General features: G+C 38.6%; 1 protein-coding gene and 1 pseudogene across 4 annotated transcripts in view; both read right to left on the bottom strand.

The window, feature by feature from the left end:
* Window positions 1-1,159: 1,159 nt before the first annotated feature.
* The window catches only part of pef1 (penta-EF-hand domain containing 1), a 53,345-nt gene continuing 31,489 nt past the window's right edge, over window positions 1,160-23,015 (bottom strand). Inside the window, exons 1-6 of one of the 4 annotated variants that reach the window (XM_038286832.1) lie at window positions 8,855-8,921; window positions 5,257-5,449; window positions 5,050-5,226; window positions 3,786-3,941; window positions 2,172-2,315; window positions 1,160-2,076 (exon numbers count right to left, since the gene is read on the bottom strand). In XM_038286832.1, coding sequence (XP_038142760.1) covers window positions 1,847-2,076; window positions 2,172-2,315; window positions 3,786-3,941; window positions 5,050-5,226; window positions 5,257-5,449; window positions 8,855-8,875 — 921 coding nt within the window. In that variant the 5' untranslated portion in view covers window positions 8,876-8,921 and the 3' untranslated portion in view covers window positions 1,160-1,846. Of the gene's footprint in view, window positions 2,077-2,171; window positions 2,316-3,785; window positions 3,942-5,049; window positions 5,450-8,854; window positions 8,922-23,015 lie in introns of those variants that run through there. The other 3 variants (XM_038286833.1, XM_038286830.1, XM_038286831.1) reach the window with 3 other exon arrangements.
* Window positions 16,427-19,680, bottom strand: LOC119784657 (annotated as a pseudogene).

Raw genomic sequence — 23,015 nt, 5'->3', positions numbered from 1 at the left:
TATATACTCATAAGTCAATACTTTGCAGAACCTCCCTTTTGTTTTGCTGTTTTATGCCTCTGTGAACATCTATTTTCAAGTCTGGCATTAATTCCTCAGTTAGATTTAGGCCTTTACTTTGGCTATGCTATTCTAATACATGATTATCCTTTAACCTGTTCCTGAATATCTGCAGCCTCAGAGATTGTTGTTCTGAAGTTTTTTTAACCCTCTCACAGGTCTTTATTCCCAAATTGTTCCAGTATTTATCTCCATTATTCCTCCCTTCATCTCTGGTCAGAGTTCTTCTATAGGGCAAAAAAGGTTTAGTTAGGAAGATTCCCAGGGCCCATGACTGACGGGGAGCACAAGTTATGTTCCGTAATATATTTCAGTAGAGACCCTGTTTATAGATGTTGGAGCTTGGCCTGTTTTTCCAGTGTAGTCCAGTTTCTCTGACTGTGACTAACCGGATGTGCTCCATTTCATCCGCGATATGGGAGCTGACCTGGAGCTCATATGTCTGGCTGTGTTTCCTGGATGGGGCCGTCTGTAGAACCGGTTGACAGCTTTTGTATCTCTGCTTCTTTTTCTATGTCTAATTCTGTCTCCTTGAACCCCAGTTGGCCTCGGCAGAAGGCCGCTCACACCAAGTCTGGTTCTACTGGAGGTTTCTTGCTGTTAAAAGGGAGTTTTTCCTCTCCACTGTCACTACAAGCATGCTTGGTGTGAAAGATTGCTTTCGAGTCGATGCAAACTGGTTTTCCTTGAATTGAAAATGAAACCCTTTTCATGAACTTAATTAAAGTCTATGGAAAGAGAAAAAGAACAATATAAATAAAGAAAACTATTTTTTCTCCCGAGGCCACACAAAAACAATTAAGTGACTTGGTATGAATTTTCAGACTCAAATGGGGGTTGGTTCAATTCTCTGTTAAAAACTGGAGTTATTTCAATCCAGGTATTAGGAATCAATTGTGTGTAAAATCAGCTTTAGCCATTTGTCAACCAAACAAAATACATACCAATTCAATCTTTAAAACAACATTTAATCTAAACTAACTGTTTGAAGATATCTGTATGAAAAATTTGGAGAAATGCACCAATCAGGCCATTCTACATATGGGGGTGATGGAGGTAAACAGTATCAGATTATAAAGAAGGTCAGCCATGTACAAAATTGGCAAAAGAATATTTATTTAGATTGCAAATATTTCAAAAAATATAAGTACAGGTTTTTTCCCACCCATACTGTTTAGCAAGGATTCATTCAATAAACTCTTATTCTCCACCCAATTCTGATAAGGTCCACATTATTTCTAAGTATACTGCATAGTAATCTGTACAATTTTACAAAGTAATATTTAATTCAGTCCTTAACCATAGTGAGAAAAACAAAACAAATTTTTACTGGTTCAGTTAACACATTAAACTTTCCCATGTGATTACAAGAAGAGATCTAATTATCATAATTTCACCATCTGTTTTGACATTTTAACTCAAATTCAGTTCTAAATTCTAAGAGAAATCTTAAAACATCAAGTTGTGGTATCATGTAAACAGGAAGTGTTAATTATCCAAAAGGCATGCTTGGTTGAACTGATTTTTGATGACATAAACATCTGATTGGCACCAATATTTGAAAGCCTCTGTCATTAGGAGGGACAGTAAACAAGCTGAACCTCATTAGGAGTGCAAAGTTAGCCCCCCCCTAAGCGTCACATTACGTGACTGCTGCTACAGTGTATGTGCTGCAACATGTGAGGGCACTTCTGGCAAAGCACAGAAATCTGAGTGACTCTCAGTCAGTATGAGAAATGATGGTGCACATCCATGGTTGCAGCGGGGCTCGTTAGCAAAGCCACTCTCACATCAGCTTCGTAACCCCACTGGCGAGAAAGTCCTCGTAGCTGAGGCGGATGTTGCCCGTCATGCCGGTGTCTCTCTCCCTGAACACCTGCGTCATGCTCTGGAGCTGCGTGCACGCCTGGATGAAGCGGTCCAGCTGTATGCCGTGGGGCCCTCCTCTTCCGCTGAAGCGCTGCACCAGCATCTCAGAAAACTGGGGGCTGAGTTTGTAGCCCATCTGAGTGAGAGCTGGAGGAAAAGGAGAAGCAGATACAAGAACATGAGGGCTACTGTATAAATATGACCTGCAGCCCCTTTAAGACAAAATAATGAAACATGGATACCTTGGTGCAGCTCTGAGCCACTGATGGATCCCGAGTGGTCCCTGTCATACTGCTGAAACAGAGCCCTCCACTGCTGTATGTAATTCCACAGTGCTGAGAAACCAAACAAGTCTATCCGACCCGACCGTGTCTTGTCAAACATATCTGGCAGAAAAAACAATACCCAAAAAAAGAAAAAAATCAGACAAGAATCCCTCTAAAAACTTTTCTTCTGTTACATTTTCACATTCTTTCCAAACTAAAAGTATAAATGTTTAAGTATGCTTCCCTCCAGCCCCTCATCCATCACCATGGACCTTCTGCTGGCAACAATCATCCACAGAGGTCACACTTTTCTTGTTAAATCAGAAGATAACATTAGGTCCCTGCCAGCAAATGCAATTGGAATGTAACCGGAATCCAGACTGAATAATGCTCGCCTAAATTCTGTCATTAACAAACCAAACCCATTTTAACCCAATCCCTTCACTTCTTCCCTCCTCTGCTTGGTTTATAGATATTTTACAGCAGCTTGCACACAGGTTTTTTCATCTCATAGGTACATTTTTCAGGGTTTATACAGGAATGAGTAACTCTAATGTAATGCTTTTTAATGCTCCTTTAATGCTCTTAGAAAAACTATAACACGGCGAAATCCTTCGTCATCTTTACCGTCGACAGGCTGCAGCCATGTCCTGAATTCCTCTTTTTCCAGCCACTTTACGTTTCAATACTTTCAATCTTCTGGACTAGAACATCTGTTGTGCTTTCTATTTTTCTTGGGACTTCAGCATACAGTGCACCTCCCCACAGTGTCATCATTCTTCATCTTCGCTAGACATGGACTTATTGTATATTCTGCTGTGAAATGAGTCTTAAATTTTCATTGTGTACTCAAGGATTCAACCTCTGGATGCACAGCTTTGAGCGGTAACTAGGTGACTGTGAGAGAGTAAACTAAAAATGATTGGCTTATTTTTCTGACTAATCCAATCAGCGCGCTCTCTGATAACCAGTCGCCTGGAACGCTCGTTCAACAGAGCATCGCTTTGGACAAATACGCCCAGGTTTAGCAACCCCCCCCCCCCCCCCCCCCCCCCCCTCTCTTGTTGTCTGTGCAGTCGAAATAGTCCTAATCTGCACATGATGCACGTGTGATTGTATTGCCTGCAGGCTCTTACTCGCATTAAAAAACACCACCTCGCATATTTTAAAACCCGGGATAATTTATCCGACTTGCGGGCATCCGTGAACAACATCGATATCAGGGAGTCTCTCGCAACTTCCGGGAGACTTGGAATGTCTACCATACTCTGGCTTTTTCTCCGCCTCCAGCTTTTTTTCCCGAACATATGGCTTTACGATCAACTGTAAGAAGTTATATCTGATATTATATATCTGACGAAATCGTTGTTATAACCATTTTTAAAGCATTTTAAATGCCACTGCAATCACATTTAATAAAGTTTAATGCCAATTAAGGCCTTAGTTAAAAAAATATATAATTAAATGACTTTTAATGACCCGCGGGAACCCTGATTTTTGTCATTGTGAGAGATGGAAACTGTCACATTACATCGTTAAACAGACATTTAACACAGTAAAAATGCTTTATCTGCTGCAGCAGGGACTTACTGATCATCATGAGGCAAGTTTCGTCATTAAAATTGGACCAGTTGGAGTTGACTAAGGCTTGTTTTAGCTCCTTTGAGTTAATGAATCCGCTGTGGTCTGCGTCGACACTCTGGAACCACTGGTGCGCCTCTGGGTTAACACCGGGGGGAATGTTACCTTAAAATAAAAATAATTCCTCATACTTTATTACATTACTTGAAAATAAGAGACAACAAAGACCAGTATGAATCGAGCTGTTTGTTGAAGGCCTTTCTGGGTTAAAAACATTAGTCAGCAAAGAACAGCATGTATTTTTTTTTAGATTAAAAGAAAAACAAAGGAGACTTGAGACATCTGTTTCAGTGTGGGAAGATTGTGCTCTACACAATCAAACTTTGACCTTCATAAAAAAACATGAACAAGAAAACCACTGAGGCTCAAACAATCTAAACACTTTTGAAAAACAACAACAAAAATTCAGAAAAAAGAGGATTGCGTCTATATTGAGGTTATGAAACCCTTTTCCACCATTTAAAAGTTTAAAAAAAATGTCAGAAAACATCAATATTTGATGTTCCTCTTGCCTTTGACTTGACAGGAGTGAATACTTTTAAAAAGAGAGCGTTTATGTCCCCTGTTCCAAACATCCATAAAAAAAAAAAAAGAAATCACCATGTAAACATCTTTCCAAGTGTTGGATAAGCCATTATAAGCCAGAGAGAACAGTATCAGGGCAAGAGGTCATTTCCTGATTATACGGTGGAAAATACATGGAGACTTCAAAAATATAGCTTAGTGTAGAAGGAGGAGGAGTAGAGAGACGACTGACCGACAAGAAAATGAATGACAAGAAGGAGCGGAGACACCTTATGCCCTGACGTGTGTCCCTGCAGGGAAGTGATGGAAACCCAGACTTTAAGACCCTGACTTAGATGCTCCTGAACACCGTGCAATCGAAACGCGCACACAAAACGTCTTCCACTCCCATCCGTCTCCATTTTGCTCTCTCTCAGCATTACCGGGGTCATTACTCCAGCTGTGAGACCTGCTGAGGGACGCAAACCGAGCAGCCTCTCTGCATCACAACCCGGGAACGCAAGTCGATTCTATTCATCATCCCACCGCAGGGTGAAGGGAAAACAAAACAAAAGCGAAGCCATGAAGGAGAGGGATGAGAGACGATCTGAAGTCTTAAACGTGGATCAAATAGGGGGTATTTTTAACTCCTATAGCCAGAGTTATTCTTTTAGAGGTACTGCTGCAAAAAGCAATGATCATCAGTTACCTGTAGGAGCATTGTATCTGTTAGGTCCTCCATAAGGTTGTCCTCCATACGGCTGTCCTCCATGAGGCTGTCCGCCATACGGCTGTCCTCCATGAGGCTGTCCGCCATACGGCTGTCCTCCATGAGGCTGTCCGCCATGAGGCTGTCCACCGTAAGGCTGTCCTCCATGAGGCTGTCCTCCATGAGGCTGCCCACCGTAAGGCTGTCCTCCATGACCCCCATGTGGGCCACCAGACCCCTGCCCATATTGCCCACTATAACCTGGGGCTCCATAACCCCCATAAGGGCCTCCTGCTGGGGCTGCTCCACCTCCCGGAGGAGCTGAGGGGGGTGTCCCATTAGGTGCAAAGCCTCCACCATATGGGTTACCTTGTGGTGGTTGGCCTCCTCCTGGATACCCCTGCAGGAAAAAATAAAGAAAAGAAGAAAAACATCTCAGCAAGAATTGTGAAATAAAAGAAAAACAAAAAGAAAGAAAATTACCTTCATAGAACACACTAGTTGAGTTATTAAAGTTTCCCCTAGATGAACCTACCTAAATCGATCTTTATTTGAAGATGTAAGGTTAGGGCCACTTTTGCTATTCACCAACAACTCATAGTGGGAACTGATGGAACAAATTTGAACTCTTTCTGGAACCATTTATGTTTCTTGTTCCTCTCCATGAGGCAATACCATCTAAAAGCTAAATCTACTCTATTTTCTAAATCTCACCCTAAACTCAAATGTCATGAGATGAGCCGGGGCTTCGAGGCGTGTGTCGAGTAATGGAAGGGGCCTTTCAACAGAGCGTGTTTCATTTAGGGGAGGGGCCAACATTGATGACGTCTGAAGCTTGCTACCCTGATACTACGCGACCGCTTCAGGAAGTGGTTCAGAAAGCACAACAACTTCAGCGGGCATTTAAAAAGCATCACTATTCAATCAAGATGTGGGAGTTTGTAGGAGAGTTGCGTTCAGTTGGATAGATTCTAAAAATAGATTGGTTGTTTTTTCAACCAATCTAGTTGGTTAAACATGTTTTAGTTAGATCAGACAATGTAATGATAAAAATCTGAGCAAGCTGCTGGATACAGTTGTGATTTAAATCTTAAGTGATATCATTGTTCACGGAACAGTTTCCAGTGTTAGCAATGTCAGCTGTAAAGCATTGACTTCCACTCCTAAGGTTGATGGTTCGAGTTCAATCTTTTGAAATTTGCATATAAGTATTTTGGCTAATGTGGCTAATTTGCTTTGCCCTAGTAAAAATATAGATTGGTTAAAAACACTGTCAAATTAGATTGGTTGAACACATAACTTCCAACCAGATTAAAACCAAAAACGGTGAAAAAAACTATTATGTTCAAATTAAAATGACTAACACCTTTTATTTTGCTCATCATTGCCACATTTGCATAAAAACTCTTTCATTGTTCCCTTTGAAGACATTTTACACTGAAAAAAAAAAGTCCAAAAGATTTTCTTATACACACCGATCTTTAACAATTTCAAAGGAACTTAAATGGGACAAGAAAAACAAATGTAAAAAAAAAAAAAAAAAAAAAAAATCACGGATTTTATTACTATCTGTAGTTCTGCACACCCCCAGTAGGTGGCGACATGTTCCCATGAAGCTTCATGAACTGTGGGTGTCGTTAAAGCAATTTGGCCAAACGGTTAAATTCCTCATGAGGTTTAATCTCACCATCAATATCGTTATGAATATCCTACAATCCCCCAACATTCATAACATTGCTGGATTTCAGGGGCTGTACTGAACAGGTAGTCATCAGATCATAGACTCAGAGCTGTAAATATACATACTGCCCATCATATAGCTCTGAGATCATTTGTGGCCTCAGAGGTCTAAGACATCACTGTATGCTTTATGATTGTCCTAGTTGGCCATCTTTATTGCCCTGCGGGCTACAGCACATTTACTTATTTATAGATGTCAACTTGTTTAGCTTTTGCAGTATTTGGGAATATATATTTCTACTAAATGCAACGACTCTAATCTCTGCTCTGCTGAATTTTTATTGTCAGTTACAAAGATCCGATCTGAAAGGGGTAAAGTGGTTTTCAGCTCGCTGCTCCTTGTGCTTGGAGCCTTGGGAAAAAAATAAAAATAAAAAAAATAAAAAAAAGAGCCCTAAAACTGAGGGAACTAGTCACCTTAGACTCTTAAAGATTTTTAGCTGTAACATCATAATTTGTTGTTTAACTAGATTTATTTTATTCATATTCTAAAATGTGTCACTTAAACTTATAATATACATTATTATATTATATTAATATATAATTTATTTTGGGAATATATCATGATTTTTCCTGAATGTGAAATCAAATGGTGGAAAGAATTTTGATCAATGTATCAATTTCCAAATATGAAGTTGTCAGGAATCAGCTCATAAAAATAAATTTGAACAGTAGTTTTCTAACTTTTGCTATTCAAATCTTGCATGTCACAACTTCTACTATTCAACATATTTCATGGAGCGGGGTTGACATTAAAAATAACATGCCCCTCCTTTTGTTTTTTACTATTTTTTCACCATTCATTTATTTTTTTTAAACATTGTATCTTTTACATGTCAGAAATGAATTAAAACTGATCTCATTAATAATTTATCTACAGCATTCTGTTAAAATTGATGAAATCTAAAGCATAAAAATGAATCAGTTCAATCATAAATTTTGAAGAAAAGGGGAAATATCAGAAATATTTAGTCAGTGACCACAAATTACAGGGAACAACAGGGCAAGGAAAAATAAAATAATAATAAGAAAAAAAATACATCAGAGAAATTTACAAAACCGAAGAAGAAAACAGGCTCGCATTATGAGAATTTTTTTTTAATGATTCTGAATTTGTAATCAAATGGTGGAAAGATTTTAGGTCAATCAATCTTCCAATATGAAGTTGTCAGAAATCAACACATGAGAATAAACTTAAACAATGTTTTTCTAACTTTTGGCAATTTAAATCTTGCATTTCATATCTTCTACTATTCAACTTATCTCATAGAGCGCTGTTGACCTGACCCTCCTTTTTGTATTTTGTTTTACTATTTTTTTTTCCCATTTAATTTCTTTTTTTTTTTTTAAACATTGTATCTTTTACATTTCAAAAATGAATTAAAACGGATCTCTTTAATAACTTATGTACAGCATTCTGGTAAAATGTATTAATTGTAAAGGATAAAAATGAATCAGTTCAATCATCAGTTTTTAAGAAAAAGGGAAACATCGGAAATATTTAGTCAGTGACCACATGGAACCACAGGGCAAGGAAAAATAAAATAAAAAAAATAAAAAATACATCAGAGAAATTTACAAAAACGAAGAAGAAAACATAAATACAAATAAACTATAACAAATAAAAACATGGAGCCATATGACAAAAAACAAACAATAAAAATGAAAACTAACCAGATAACTTAAGCAGAAAAAGAAAAGTGAAAATCTAATTTCTATGCAGTTAAACTGGTAACAGGTATACTTTTCTTTATCCAACCTTTAAACGTTCTCCAAAATACTGTTTTACCGAAGAAATTCCATTCAGTTGAACTCAACCCGTTAAGAAATGTAACCATCGCTAAACAATTTTATTACATATTACAGACAATAAGAAATACTAAACCATAAAGCATACAGATAGAGGTAAACTGGCTGGAACCACCCTTAGCTAACCACAGGCTAATGAACGGCTAACGTAGCTCGACTTACTTTGTCATAAATATGTTACGAGACAATTATTACTCTTATTAGGTTACTAATTATGTCAATGGAGTTAAACAGAGAAAACATAAAGTAGCCGTACCTGTCCGTGAGAAAAACTCATGATTTGTTTGAGAAATCTTTACTTCCTGCTACAAAAAGATATCCCTTCCCATTGGTCAGTTTAAACCCCCCGTTTGAACGCAGCTTCTGATTGGATGACTGAGTGGAACAATGTTGACAAATGATAAATGGGGAAAAACAACAATAAGCACCTCCCAGCTGACTCAGTTTTTCTGTTTTTCCTACAAAGCTTTAGCAAAGTCTCAGTTTTACATTTCAAAACGCAATTAAATATATTTTAGGTATATTAAAGGTTCATGAAAATCCAGAAAGGGGACAAGCAATACAAATGTATTTTTATCATTGGAAGTAGCCTATTTGTCCGAAGTGAAAACAATATTTGGCCTTGGGTCCTTATATAAGTGTCAAAGAATGTGCATAGAAGTTAAGGTCATTTTTGAAATGAAAAATGTTAGGGGGCATTACTGCATTTAATTCCTTTTTGCTTATTTTATGTAACTAAACATAGACAAACACTGGAAGAAATTGAAAGAGAAATTGAACTTTATTGATCTCACAATGGAGAAATTCTCTCTTTGCATTGCACCCATTCCCTTGGGGAGCAGAGGGCTGCCATTTTGCGGTGCCCAGGGAGCAGTGTGGGGTTAAGGGCCTTCTTCAGAGAGCCAGAATGTGGGGATCAAACCGGATATTTGCAAACTTCTCAGATTGCTCTAACCACTAGGCCAAAACTCCCCACAGTTCATCAACTTGGTTTCCTGTTTTTTAGTAACAGTCCAGAAAATTATGTCATCTCAAAAATAAAAAAGAGATGATAATACTGTTACAAAGCCTAAACCGTGTTTGTAAATCTGAAAAGAAGCTTTTATGAATCAGACAGAAGAGGAAACATAATGTCGTTGTTTCAATATCATCTTCGCAAAAAGTGCAAGTACTACATTAAATGTTTTCAAAGTAATTCTTTAGATGGATAAGTATCAGTCATAATCCCGAAAGCTGTTTCTTTTACTTTAGGAATTATTTTGAAAGTCAATACATGGATATCTTTTTAATTATTGAATCTTTATCAAATTCACTTGGGATATCCTTATGAATTTTTCAACTGCAAAAGAAATACTCAGTCTAAAACACTGCAATAAAGAAATTGTTGTATATTTTTGTGTAAAAGTTGGATGCATGAATCTATAGCTCATAGCTTTTAAATTCTTGGAAAATTGGGTAAGTGAATGACAAATATTTTAAACTGGAGGGTTGGGTCATGTATTTTGCAGAAACTGTTACACTCCAATCAAAGCAAAATCAAAGCCCATTAAATGGAATACAGACCAAATATTAATCTGAAAAACTCACACAAAGAGAACAGACAATAAGGAGAAATGTATTGATACAATTACTTTGTCTTTGGCAGTCAGACCTCGGCAGGAAACATTGTGCTTAATTTTGATAGATATGCATGAACAGGAGCATGGGGGAGCATAGCCCCTCCCCGAGGCCTGAAACTGGTGGTGGAATGGAGATAGATGAAGTTGGTCTGTCTGTAGACTGCTGGTTGGCAAGACGGTATGCTGAGGTTTATGGGGAGATCCAGTGGATTGTGTGAGCTGATACTAGAGCCTTAATCAGCACTGCAAAAAAATTGAACTACATCAGTCAATTTTTCTTAAAATAAGTGCCCTTTTTCTTAAATTGAGGAGGAAAGTGAAAAATTTTGCCAGTGGAACGTGACAATTTACATTTAAAATAAGTTCAATTGTATTGTCTTATTTCAAGCGCATGTTATCTAATTATCTTATTCTAAGAGTGAAAATACTAATTCCATTGGCAAACTATCTCATTTACCTACCTTTACCATTTTCCCATTGTAGCGATATTTGTTTAAGGAGCTTTTTTTTTGTTATATAAAAAACCCTGTGAATTTAAACCTTTTCTTTCTTTTTTAACAGTGTCCTGTCTGACAATGTGGCAATAACAGTTATTGTCTTGATGCCAAAAAGAGCCCAACAGATTTTACTTTTTATTCACCTCATGGATTTGCATTGTGAATTGGTCTGAAAACATTCCAATTTCTCCAAATTAGTGAAATGCTAATTCGATCATACCCAAATTCCTCTGGATAAACTGTGTTTTTCAAACACAAGATCCATCTTAAACTGTAATATGGTTTTCAACCAAGTTTCCCCTTCTTCTTTGTACATAGTAGTATTTTGAACAGAGGTTGAGGTGAATTTGTTCTATTTATGTGCAGAATTAACTGTTCGACCGTGATTAGTGCTCGAATCACTCTTTCATTTATTGTTCTAACACACAGCTAAACAATATATAACAGCCGAAATAATATCTGATTAAATTATATATTTCTCACCCCAAACGGGGAGGGCAATAAACATCTTAAAGTATCAGAAAATATAAATCCCCAGGTGGCTGGGAATAGAATAGAATATATATCCACAACATTAATTGCCATCCCTGGATGAGCATAGTTTATATTTGTGTTTCTAGTTGTTATGGGTCTCCTGTTTTCTATAGTTCTTGTGCTTAACTGGTTTTATGAATTTGAATTTTAACCCCCTGTCTCATTGTCCGTGCAAGTGTAAAAATCCCAAAGACTTCAAGAAAAGCCTGGTTGACTTATTCTCTGATATTCCCCAAGGAGTGACAGGAAAAAAAAATCTGGACCACATCTGAACCTGAGATTAAATATAACATCAAGTTTCCCAATTATTAATTGACTCTCACATGAATCTTCATAATTCTTATCTATTTTTGGAACATATTAGTCAGTGTATCTTTAGAAAGATTTATTTTAGAAAACTTAAATCTATAAGTTGATTATAAAATTAAGAAAATTATAGTGGCTATAGTGTATTTAGTGTTTTTTTTTTCTTTTTATTCAAGTGCAATATATATTTTCCCCACAGTTTAAAAAGAAACTGTCAGAACAATTTTATGAGGTAGGCATTTATTGGTTTCAATGATAAATACAAAGTATAAACACAACATTTTCAACACTTCTTAATCCCCTTCTCAATATGTATTATTCAATTCAATTCAATTCAATTCAGTTTATTTATATAGCGCCAAATTCACAACACATGTCATCTCAAGGCACTTTACAGTTCAACCAGATCATACAGTCAAATTGATACAAAGTTTTCTATCTAAGGAAAACCAGTTGATTGCATTGACTCATTGACTCAAATACAATCCCCCACACTAAGCATGCTTGTAGCGACAGTGGAGAGGAAAAACTCCCTTTTAACAGGAAGAAACCTCCAGCAGAACCAGGCTCAGTGTGAGCGGCCATCTGCCGAGGCCGACTGGGGTTCAAGGAGACAGAAGCAGAGATACAAAAAGCAGCTGTAAAAGGCGGCCCCGTCCAGGAAACACACAGCCAGGCAGACGAGCTCCAAGGCAGCTCCCATGCCAGAGGACGAAGAGAGCACATCCACTCAGTCACGGTCAGAGAAACAGGACCACACTGGAAAACAGGCCGATCTCCAACATCTATTAACAAGGGTGTTGATAGAAGCAGCACAGCTGATGTTTTTTTCCAGGATGACGTCACAGCCAAACAGGAACAGACGAGGCAAAGCTACTCTGAGGAAAAGCAGAGAGAGCAGAAGGTTAGAGATTGAACTAACAGATTCTGCAGAATAGGAGAACAGAGAGAGAATGAAGCAGAATGATGAAATGGGGGTCCCTATGTCCTCCAAAAGTCTAAGCCTATAGCAGCATAACTATAGAGATAGCTCAGGATAACCTGAGCCACCCTGACTATAAGCTTTATCAAAAATGAAAGTTTTAAGCCTAGCCTTAAAAGTAGACAGGGTGTCTGCCTCACGGACTAAAACTGGTAGTTGGTTCCACAGGAGAGGAGCCTGATAACTAAAAGATCTGCCTCCCATTCTACTTTTAGAAATTCTAGGAACCACTAGTAGACCTGCAGATTGAGAGCGAAGTGCTCTGTTAGGAACATAAGGAACAATCAGATCTCTGATATAAGATGGAGCTTGGCCATTTAAGGCTTTATATGTGAGAAGGAGGATTTTAAATTCTATTCTTGATTTAACAGGAAGCCAATGAAGAGAAGCCAGGATAGGCGAGATATGATCTCTCTTTTTAATTTTCATTAGAACTCTGGCTGCAGCATTTTGGATCAGCTGAAGGCTTTTAACTACAGTTTGTGGACTTCCTGATAGTAAAGAATTACAATAGTCCAGCCTTGAAGTAACAAATGCATGGACTAGTTTCTCAGCATCACCCCTGGACAGGATATTTCTAATTTTTGCAATGTTCCTCAGATGAAAGAAGGAAATTCTAGAAACCTCTTTGATATGGGATTTAAATGACAGGTCCTGATCAAAAATAACACCAAGATTTTTTACTTTATTATCTGAAATCAGTTTAATCCCATCCAAATGAAGTGACTGGCTAATCAGTTTCTTTTTCAGAGACTCTGGTCCAAAGACTATAACTTCTGTTTTGTCTGCATTCAGAAGCAGAAAATTAAGAGTCATCCAGGTTTTTATGTCTTCAAGACATGCCTGTAATCTATGTAATGGGTTAGCTTCATCTGGATTTATAGACAGATATAGCTGGGTATCATCAGCATAACAGTGGAAATTAATCCCATGCTGTCTAATAATTCTACCAATTGGGAGCATGTATAAAGTAAAGAGAATTGGTCCTAGCACTGATCCCTGTGGTACTCCACAGGTAACCTTTGAGCGTGTTGAAGATCTATCATTAACATGAACAAACTGAATTCGATCAGATAGATAAGATTTAAACCAGTCTAGTGCTGTTCCTTTAATTCCAACAAAATATTCAAGTCTTTCTAAAAGAATATTATGGTCAACTGTATCAAATGCAGCACTAACATCCAACAGGACGAGCACAGATACAAGTCCATTATCAGAGGCCATGAGAATATCATTAGTGACTTTCACCAGAGCTGTTTCAGTGCTATGATGAGCTCTAAAGCCAGACTGAAACTCTTCAAAAAGTTCATTATGGTGGAAGTGATCGCAAACTTGTTTGGCAACTACTTTCTCAAGAATTTTGGATAAGAAAGGAAGATTGGATATAGGTCTATAATTGACCAAGTCATCTGGGTCAAGAGACGGTTTCTTAAGCAGAGGTTTAATTACAGCAATCTTAAAAGCTTTAGGTACATATCCCTGTAACAGAGATAGATTAATCACATCTAAAATGGAGGAGGAGATCAAAGGGAATACCTCCTTAAATAACCTGGTTGGAACTGGATCTAACATACAAGTTGAAGGCTTAGATGAAGACAATAATTTTGCTAATTCAGAGAGTTCAACTGGATCAAAGCAGTCTAAACCCGGTTCAGATTCCATGACTACCTCAGGTACAATCGCGGATAGAGGAGTGCTTATGATCTTATTTTTAATAAGATCAATCTTATTTATAAAGAATCCCATAAAATCATTGCTGCTAAGAGCAGGTGGAATGGACGGTTCAACAGAGCTATGGCTCTGGGTGAGTTTGGCAACTGTATTAAAAAGAAATCTAGGATTATTCTTATTCTCCTCTATTAATGAGGAGAAGTATGCTGCTCTTGCTTTACAAAGGGTCCTCTTATACAACAGTAAACCATTTTTCCAGACTAGGAAGGACTCTCGCAGGCCTGTGGAGCGATATTTTCTCTCCAGTTTCCTAGCATTTTGCTTCAAAGTACGCAGCTCTGCATTAAACCAAGGAGCAAGCTTTCTATTTTTAACGGTTTTCATTTTCAAAGGAGCTGCGTTGTCTAAGGCAATACGCAGAGAACTAGCAACCCCCTCAACAAAATCATCAACCTGTGAAGGGGAATAAGCTAAGCTTTTGCACTCTGCAGCACTGCTCAGTGACACAGAGCAGAGAGAAAGTGAAGCAGATTCTTTAAAATTTATAACTGCACTATCTGATAAAGATCTACTAAAATTGAACCTTCTTTTGGGGGAGGAGAACTCTGTTAAAGTAATCCTGAAGGTTATTAGAAAGTGGTCAGAGAGGACAGGGTTGTGAGGAAATACTGTTATTTCTTCACATTCTATGCCGTATGTCAGCACAAGATCCAAAGTATGAAGATGAGAATGCGTGGGACTATTCACATTTTGAACAAAGCCAATAGTGTCTAAGATAGCATTAAAGGCTGCTCTTAAGCTATCGCCTTCAATGTCAGCATGGATGTTAAAATCTCCCACTATGATGACCCTGTCAGTATTTAATACCAAATCAGAAAGGAACTCTGCAAACTCATCTAAAAATTCAGAGTAAGGACCTGGTGGACGATACAAAGTTACAAAAAGAAGAGGTTTTCTTGCCTTGAAATTTGGATCAGGGAAATTAAGGGTTAAATGTTCAAAAGAGTTGTAGGAATTAATTGTTTTGGGAGTAATCAGTAAGTCAGACTCGAAGATTGTTGCTTGTTTGTTGATTGTTTCTCTTATGAAAGTAATATTAAAAGCAGTTTATGAAGTTACAACATTTTTTCTGCAAAGTGCTCTGATTGTTAATTTCTCTATCTGTTAATCAATAGTGGTTATTGCTTTTCTCCATGTCAGTAGCTTCATTTACTTTGTCTTTGGGTCTTGATTATTTACACCTCTTACTAGGCTTTTAGCTAGGAATATTTCATAGGGTGTACGCACAACTCAGGCCCCGTCCACACGAAGTCAAAACGAACACAAAACGCTGATATTTTCCAAAACGTTTGCCGTAAAGACAGAGACGTAAAATAAATGTGAGCGTCCACACGAATGCATGAAAACGCTGCAAAATGTATGCCAGGCCTGTAAGTGGCGCTGTGGTGCCAAAGCAAAAATAAGCGACGAAATGTTGGGCATGCGCACTAATATTTATACATGGTTGCCCTGCGGGTCCATTTTCGTGGTTAAGTCAAATTCAGGTGCTGAACTATGTCGTCGATATTGCTCTGTTCTTCCTGGAGATATTCCAGAAGAAGAAGATTCTGTTGTAAGCCCGACAGCAGGGTGAGTAGCATTAGCAGCAACGGCGCCATTGTTGTTGTGATACTGGTCGCGCATGCGTGTTTAGAGGCGACGCTATGACGCATGCGTGTAAAAAAAAAAAATGCGGTTAGAGCGTAAAGATGGAAACGCGAAAACGGCGTTTCGAAATCTTCCCACTCTGAAGGCTGAATAAAAAAAAGATCGTTTACAGACCCCCGAAACGCCGGCTTCGTGTGGATGAGAGGCTGGTTTGGTGAAAAATTTGTGCGTTTAGGCCAGAGTTCGTCTTCGTGTGGACGGGGCCTTAGTGTATCACATCGCAGGGGGTTCCGGGAGTATCCAACGGCAGAAAATTTAGAAATTTAGACTCTAAAACACTATTTCCTGCATTTTGAGGTGGAATGCAGCTAACTTTATGTCTTTTCATAACACTACTTTTGGGAAGTATATGAGCTTGACTAGAGGTGGAAAACTAGAGGTGGTTTTTGATTCTTGTACACATTAAGGTTAGACACGCCTAAAGAGGATCTTTAAGTGTTTACAGATTCATCTGATGTTTCTGTTGCTTCAGTGTTCAATGGCAGAGTGGCTTTGCTATATTTGCTGTGATCAGCTGCCTTGGGCCATGTCACCTTTTAGTTTTTTTTTTTTTTCTAGTTTGGATTTATTTTTATGCGAGAAAGTCCACCTCAAAACATTTTCTGTGCCGTCAGTTCATCAAGATTACGATTCTGCCTTAGCATATTATTACGCTGTCTGAGGCTCTCTGATCCTCACATATCGACGGTGCGCTGTCACTTGGAATCCCCAGCTGCAGCTGCTTCAGGCCATGGCGACTCTTAGGGGTTTTTTTTTTTTTTGGCGACTGGAAGAAGACATGTTTTGCTGGCAGGTTAAGATATTCTAAGTTAATTTAGGCATTAATAAACAGTTTCAGTGGAGTAATCATAGCGACCTCCATCAGCATCACTGTCCAACTCCCTGCCAGCTCCTAGATAAACTTCTGTGATTGGTTGATGTGGTGCTTCAAACAACAAAAATTCAAGTTTTCCAACTCAGGATCCGCTGCTTGTGAAATTTTGAACATTTAAGCAAAGTTTCCGGGGGAAAATTAGGGAGTACCAAAGCTGTAAATATCAAAAACAGGATGTAAAATGTGTCATTTTTTTAGTTAAAGTGCGTACAATATACTCCCATATTCATTGCTAGCTAAAAGCCTGCCTCTTACAGATAACCGTAAATAAGACACTCAAACATAATACTCTTTTTAAACATACAAGTCAAAAGTCTTTTTCCTGGTTTGAATTAGTCCATTTTGAGCTTGTATTGAATATCAGTGATAAACTGATTGAGGTAATTTACAAATCCACTTTCAAGGATCGCTTTAAGCAATGGTGTTCCTCTTCATGGACTTTGTTAATAACGCTCTGAAAGATTACTTCTTGCTTTTCAGCAGGATTGGGTAAACTGGGAATCGTTGTACCTAACATGGGTCTTTTTTTTTTTTTCCAGGCCAAGGACCCCCAAACTGATGGCGAGATGAGGCGGGGACCTCCTAAATATCTATATGTTGTATGAAATTGTCTGATATAAAACTGGTCCTGTAGTCACTCTACTGCAGATGGAGTCATGTAACGAAAGTAATTTCGCCCTGGGATTATTTCTGATTTGGATTCCTCATTCACAACACCTGATGCGGCAGGTGTTGTGAATGAGATGATGCTCAGCTTGAAAGAGCTTGTGTGTGTCGCTGAATGTCTGCATTGATGACTTAAAGACATCTTCTGCCTCCGTTTATCTGTTTACTACAGTGTGTTGAATTCATGTTAATGTGGATTTAAAGAAATTTCAATTAGTGGAAAAAATTGCAGGGGGGAATCTAAAACAAAAAGTCTAAACAGGATAGTTAGGACAGACCGCCGCCGTAGAAGATGTTTCGTTATCTGTTCTGTTGTTGCTCCAACCCCCACGCACTTGCTTCGTGGACCAGCTAGAAGGCTTTTCTTCCACTGTACTGTCGTTGATGTTCTGATTTGATGCTGTAGGATCCACTCTTTCTTTAGATTTGGACCTGTATTGCGACTTGGGTCGTGAGAGTGGTTTCATCTCGTGAGTCTCTACAAAAAACATAATTTCTTCCTCCTTCCTCTTTTCAATAAACTTTTCGATACGTTTGAAGATGAGGTAGATCATCTCACAGATACACATGAAGATACAGACAGCAGAGGAGACCACCATAAAGAGGGTGAAGATCTTTTTCTCTGTGGGTCGGGATATGTAGCAATCCACTGTATTAGGACAGGGGAACAGGGAGCACTTGGACAAGCGTGGCATATCATAACCCTCGTAGATGTAGTACAGGACGTAGAGGAAGCCAGCATCAAAACCGGCCTTGAAGATAAGGCTCAGCTGCAAAATGGAATGGATTTATGACAAAACTGGCAAAGAAAATTCAAAATATGACTGTTACTTTTAGTACTTGAAAGATTTTATATATTTTCCAATAACTTTTAACCCACACTTTATTTCAAAGCGAAATAAAAGTAAACTAATCCTTGAAAATCCACAATACTTACCAAATATGTCCACCAAAGCCCTCCACGTTTCTTTCCAGGGCGGGCGTACATGTGCTTCCCTTTGTTTAGTTTAGCGTACTTCGCATTCTTCATCTCCCTGTATCTGATATGACCTTTGACCCATGAACGATGGGCATGTGACAAAAATAAGCTGCAGCGCCCAGAGGCGAATTTGTGATATGGGGAAAAAGTGGTCGTAACAAACATTGGTACAGCCTGGCTGGTCAGTGTTGCAGACAAAGTCTTTGCTTTCATCTTTCCACACACCCTGAGCCGCCACTACAAACACCATGACCCGGAAGATAAACACCATAGAGAGCCAGACCCGGCCAAAGGCAGTGGAGTATTTGCTAACTCCGCCGAGCAGCAACTGCAGAGCACCCCAGTTCATGATTTCCCACTTATGTGTCTGTGATTGAACAGAATGAGTCCAAAGAGAAGATGTAGATCGTCAATAGATGTGCTCGACAAAAGTCTTGATGATTTCTGCCTAAGAAAAGGGAAAAAGAAAGTTAATCATAGAGTAAAGGTTGAGAAAGATAAGGTTACAAAGAAAGTAATTAAAATTTTGCCAGACGGGTTTGACAAAGACTTTACGGACAATGATGATCTGCTTAACCGGATGAAGGCATATTTATGTCGTGTCTCAGTAGATTTAATGTCTTTATATTGCATGTTTAACCCAAAATATAGAGGTAATTTATGTTTATCAAGACCATCTCTTTTGATTATAATGGATCCTGGTTATTTTCTTGACTTGACATTTTTACACAAACCTAATTGGACCTGCACCTGCCAGGAACCCAAGCACACTCCCAAATATTCAATTATTCATACACACAGATTGGTGGACTACTCAGGACAAAGTGCTTTTACTAAGGGCAAAAAAACATGTGCAAGAAGAGTGCTATGGCAGCCATTAATTTCTGATTGTAACACCAATGGCCATTTTCCATTCAGCGACTCACTGTAGTTGAACAAAAATGTTTGTTTTTTTCAGATTTAGTCATTTGAATTTTCAAGTACTGTGTCACAAAAGCAAGAAAAATTACCCATTTCATTTATCCAGAATAACAGTGTGTTTCACATGCTCAGGTTTAAGGTCAGGAGCACTGTAGAAATGGAATGATGAAGTTATGGTGTTGGAACTTCTGCTGGGAGGAAAATCTTCAATTTGCTGTTTATTTTTGCACCATTTGTCCTTCAGTCGATCTCATTCTGGTTCCCTGTTCTCACTCAAAAGGCAATGGCCACAATATAATGCTGCCACAAAAGTGTACTGCTGTTATAGTGTGTTCTGGGGAATGTACTTTCTGCCTCTCACCCAATGAACACTGGAGATAGGCAGAAGCCCCACAACTCTTCAATAAGAGGGTATATTGAATTCAATTAAATTCAGTTTATTTATATAGCATCAAGTCACAACACATGACATCTAAAGGCACTTAATAGAGACAATTCAACCAGATCATTAAGTCAAACTAATTCAAAGTATTTTTTTTTATAATCTATTAGCTCTAAATGTTTGAACAGTGTTTAAAAAAAAAAAAAGCCTAACAGGAAGCTGCAGTCATTGAGGTGATTCCTACCGGAAGCTGATGACTTCAACAGCAGTTAATATATAACCATGGTGCATCTCTTACAGGAACAATCTATTGAATGTAGCATATCAGGTATTTTACGTCATAAGTGAGCACTTCAGCAGAAGTGATAATGGCGCTTAAACTCCCTTTTTGGGTAAGGTGTATTGAATATCCTTTTTTAAACCAAGGAATAAATACTGGAATGCCATTTTCTATAGAATAGTGTTCAGGTTCTCTTTTGTAACTTTCCAATTTTATGTTGAACAAAGATTTTTTTTTTCTATTTGTAATTTGAGTCCTGAGTAGAGAATAAACAATTCAGTATCAATCATACACTATATTGCCAAAAGTATTTGCTCACCTGCCTTGACTCACATATGAGCTTAAGTGACATCCCGTTCCTAATCCATAGGGTTCAATATGACGTCGGTCCACCCTTTGCAGCTAGAACAGCTTCAACTCTTCTGGGAAGGCTGTCCACAAGGTTTAGGAGTGTGTTTATGGGAATTTTTGACCATTCTTCCAGAAGCGCATTTGTGAGGTCGCACACTGATGTTGGACGAGAAGGCCTGGCTCTCAGTCTCCGCTCTAATTCATCCCAAAGGTGTTCTATCGGGTTGAGGTCAGGACTCTGTGCAGGCCAGTCAAGTTCATCCACACCAGACTCTGTCATCCATGTCTTTATGGACCTTGCTTTGTGCACTGGTGCACAGTCATGTTGGAAGAGGAAGGGGCCAGCTCCAAACTGTTCCCACAAAGTTGGGAGCATGGAATTGTCCAAAATGTCTTGGTATGCTGAAGCATTCAGAGTTCCTTTCACTGGAACTAAGGGGCCAAGCCCAGCTCCTGAAAAACAACCTCACACCATAATCCCCCCTCCACCAAACTTTACACTTGGCACAATGCAGTCAGACAAGTACCGTTCTCCTGGCAACCGCCAAACCCAGACCCGTCCATCAGATTGCCAGATGGAGAAGCGCGATTCGTCACTCCAGAGAACGCGTCTCCACTGCTCTAGAGTCCAGTGGCGGCGTGCTTTACACCACCGCATCCGACGCTTTGCATTGCACTTGGTGATGTATGGCTTGGATGCAGCTGCTCGACCATGGAAACCCATTCCATGAAGCTCTCTGCGCACTGTTCTTGAGCTAATCTGAAGGCCACATGAAGTTTGGAGGTCTGTAGTGATTGACTCTGCAGAAAGTTGGCGACCTCTTCGCACTATGCGCGTCAGCATCCGCTGACCCCGCTCCGTCAGTTTACGTGGCCTACCACTTCGTGGCTGAGTTGCTGTCGTTCCCAAACACTTCCATTTTCTTATAATACAGCTGACAGTTGACTGTGGAATATTTAGGAGCGAGGAAATTTCACGACTGGATTTGTTGCACAGGTGGCATCCTATCACAGTTCCACGCTGGAATTCACTGAGCTCCTGAGAGCGACCCATTCTTTCACAAATGTTTGTAAAAACAGTCTGCATGCCTAGGTGCTTGAATTTATACACCTGTGGCCATGGAAGTGATTGGAACACCTGATTCCAATAATTTGGATGGGTGAGCAAATACTTTTGGCAATATAGTGTATTTCTTTCTCATTTCCAGGTGTAGATTACTTTTACGTCTTGTAGCTCAACCATTCAAAATTAAGCAGAGCTTAATTATCTGTGCTTAATAAAAAACAGGTATGCTTTCAGGGTAAAAATAACTTGATTGGTTTTTCACATTTTGATGCAAAACAAATGCAAACCTAAATGCATTTTTCTGAATTTCAGGTGACAAGCCACTAAACAAATGTGAATTTGTACAGTTTAGTCTCAGTAAATATTCACAAACTTGTGACGATTCTATTTGGTTGAAGCAAAGTAATACAAGTAATACAAAAGCCAGAGACTTGAGTTATTGTGAATCATGCTATTTCTACCAAGCTTTTCTGAAGCAATACTTCAAAATGGAAATAAAAAAATGGAAACACACCTAAAATCCATACTACACCATACATAGCAAGATTAACTGAGAGAAGCAGCTAATAGGTTTAATCCAGAGTGGGTGCCGAAGTTTACAACTCAGGTAAGTTAATCTGTCAGTCACATTAGAGGTTGAGGAACACTCACAGGTGACATTTTGGATGTATGTATTTAACAGGAAACCATCATCCACATAGCAACAGATGGCAGCAAAATCAGCCTATGGGTTTTCTTCTCTTCAGCAGGCGCAAGGAGGCGATTCAGAGTTAGTGGGAATATGGGGCTAAATTTATAAAAATCCAGGAAGTAACCTTTGCAGAGGCTGTAAAGGATTCAAGAATGGTGCAGAGACTTACATTTCACTCAGGAAAAACTATTACATACAGCAAAAGCTAGACTTGTTCAATGTAGGTTTAGGATTGCAAAACAAAAATAAATCTTATTAAGAGAGATTTGCAACTGTTACAACAATTCAAAGATGTTTTCCGGACCTGCTTGATGCCACATTGGTTACCATGGTTTTTAGCACCTTTACTTTGCAACAAGAAGGTTCTGCACTGCAAAAAATATAAATCTCAATAAGTTATTTTTTCTTAAAATAAGTGTGTTTTTCCTTGATTTGAGGAGATAAGTAAGACACTTTGCCAATGGAACAAGACAATTTCCTTTTAAAATAAGAAAAAACTATTTTATCGTCTTATTTCAAGTAAATATTATCTAACTATCTTATTTTAAGAGTGAAAATACTCATTCCATTGGCAAATCATCTTATTTACCTGCTCAAATTAAGGCTAAATATACTTAATTTAAGCCATTTTTTACTTATTTCTGGATTGTTTTTGCAGTGTGGATTTGAATCATATTGTGACACAACGTGGGTGTGTGTGTGTGCATTTTTTTTTTTTTTTTTGTCCTGTGTGTCTCTGTATGGCCCTGGGATAAGCTGGCAAGCAGAGGTTTAACCTGTATTTCACTGAATTTCTGTGGAAATTAGGTGGAAAGCCTCCACCATGTGGGTTACCTTATCGTTAGCCTCCTCCTTGTTCCTCTCTATGAGGCAATAGCAACAAAAAGCAAA

This window comes from Cyprinodon tularosa, unplaced genomic scaffold, assembly GCF_016077235.1.
Source record: "Cyprinodon tularosa strain WSP-4 unplaced genomic scaffold, ASM1607723v1 ctg230, whole genome shotgun sequence".
Taxonomy (NCBI): domain Eukaryota; kingdom Metazoa; phylum Chordata; class Actinopteri; order Cyprinodontiformes; family Cyprinodontidae; genus Cyprinodon; species Cyprinodon tularosa.
Note: the sequence above shows the minus strand (reverse complement) of the source record. Positions and strands in the feature narration are given on the sequence as shown.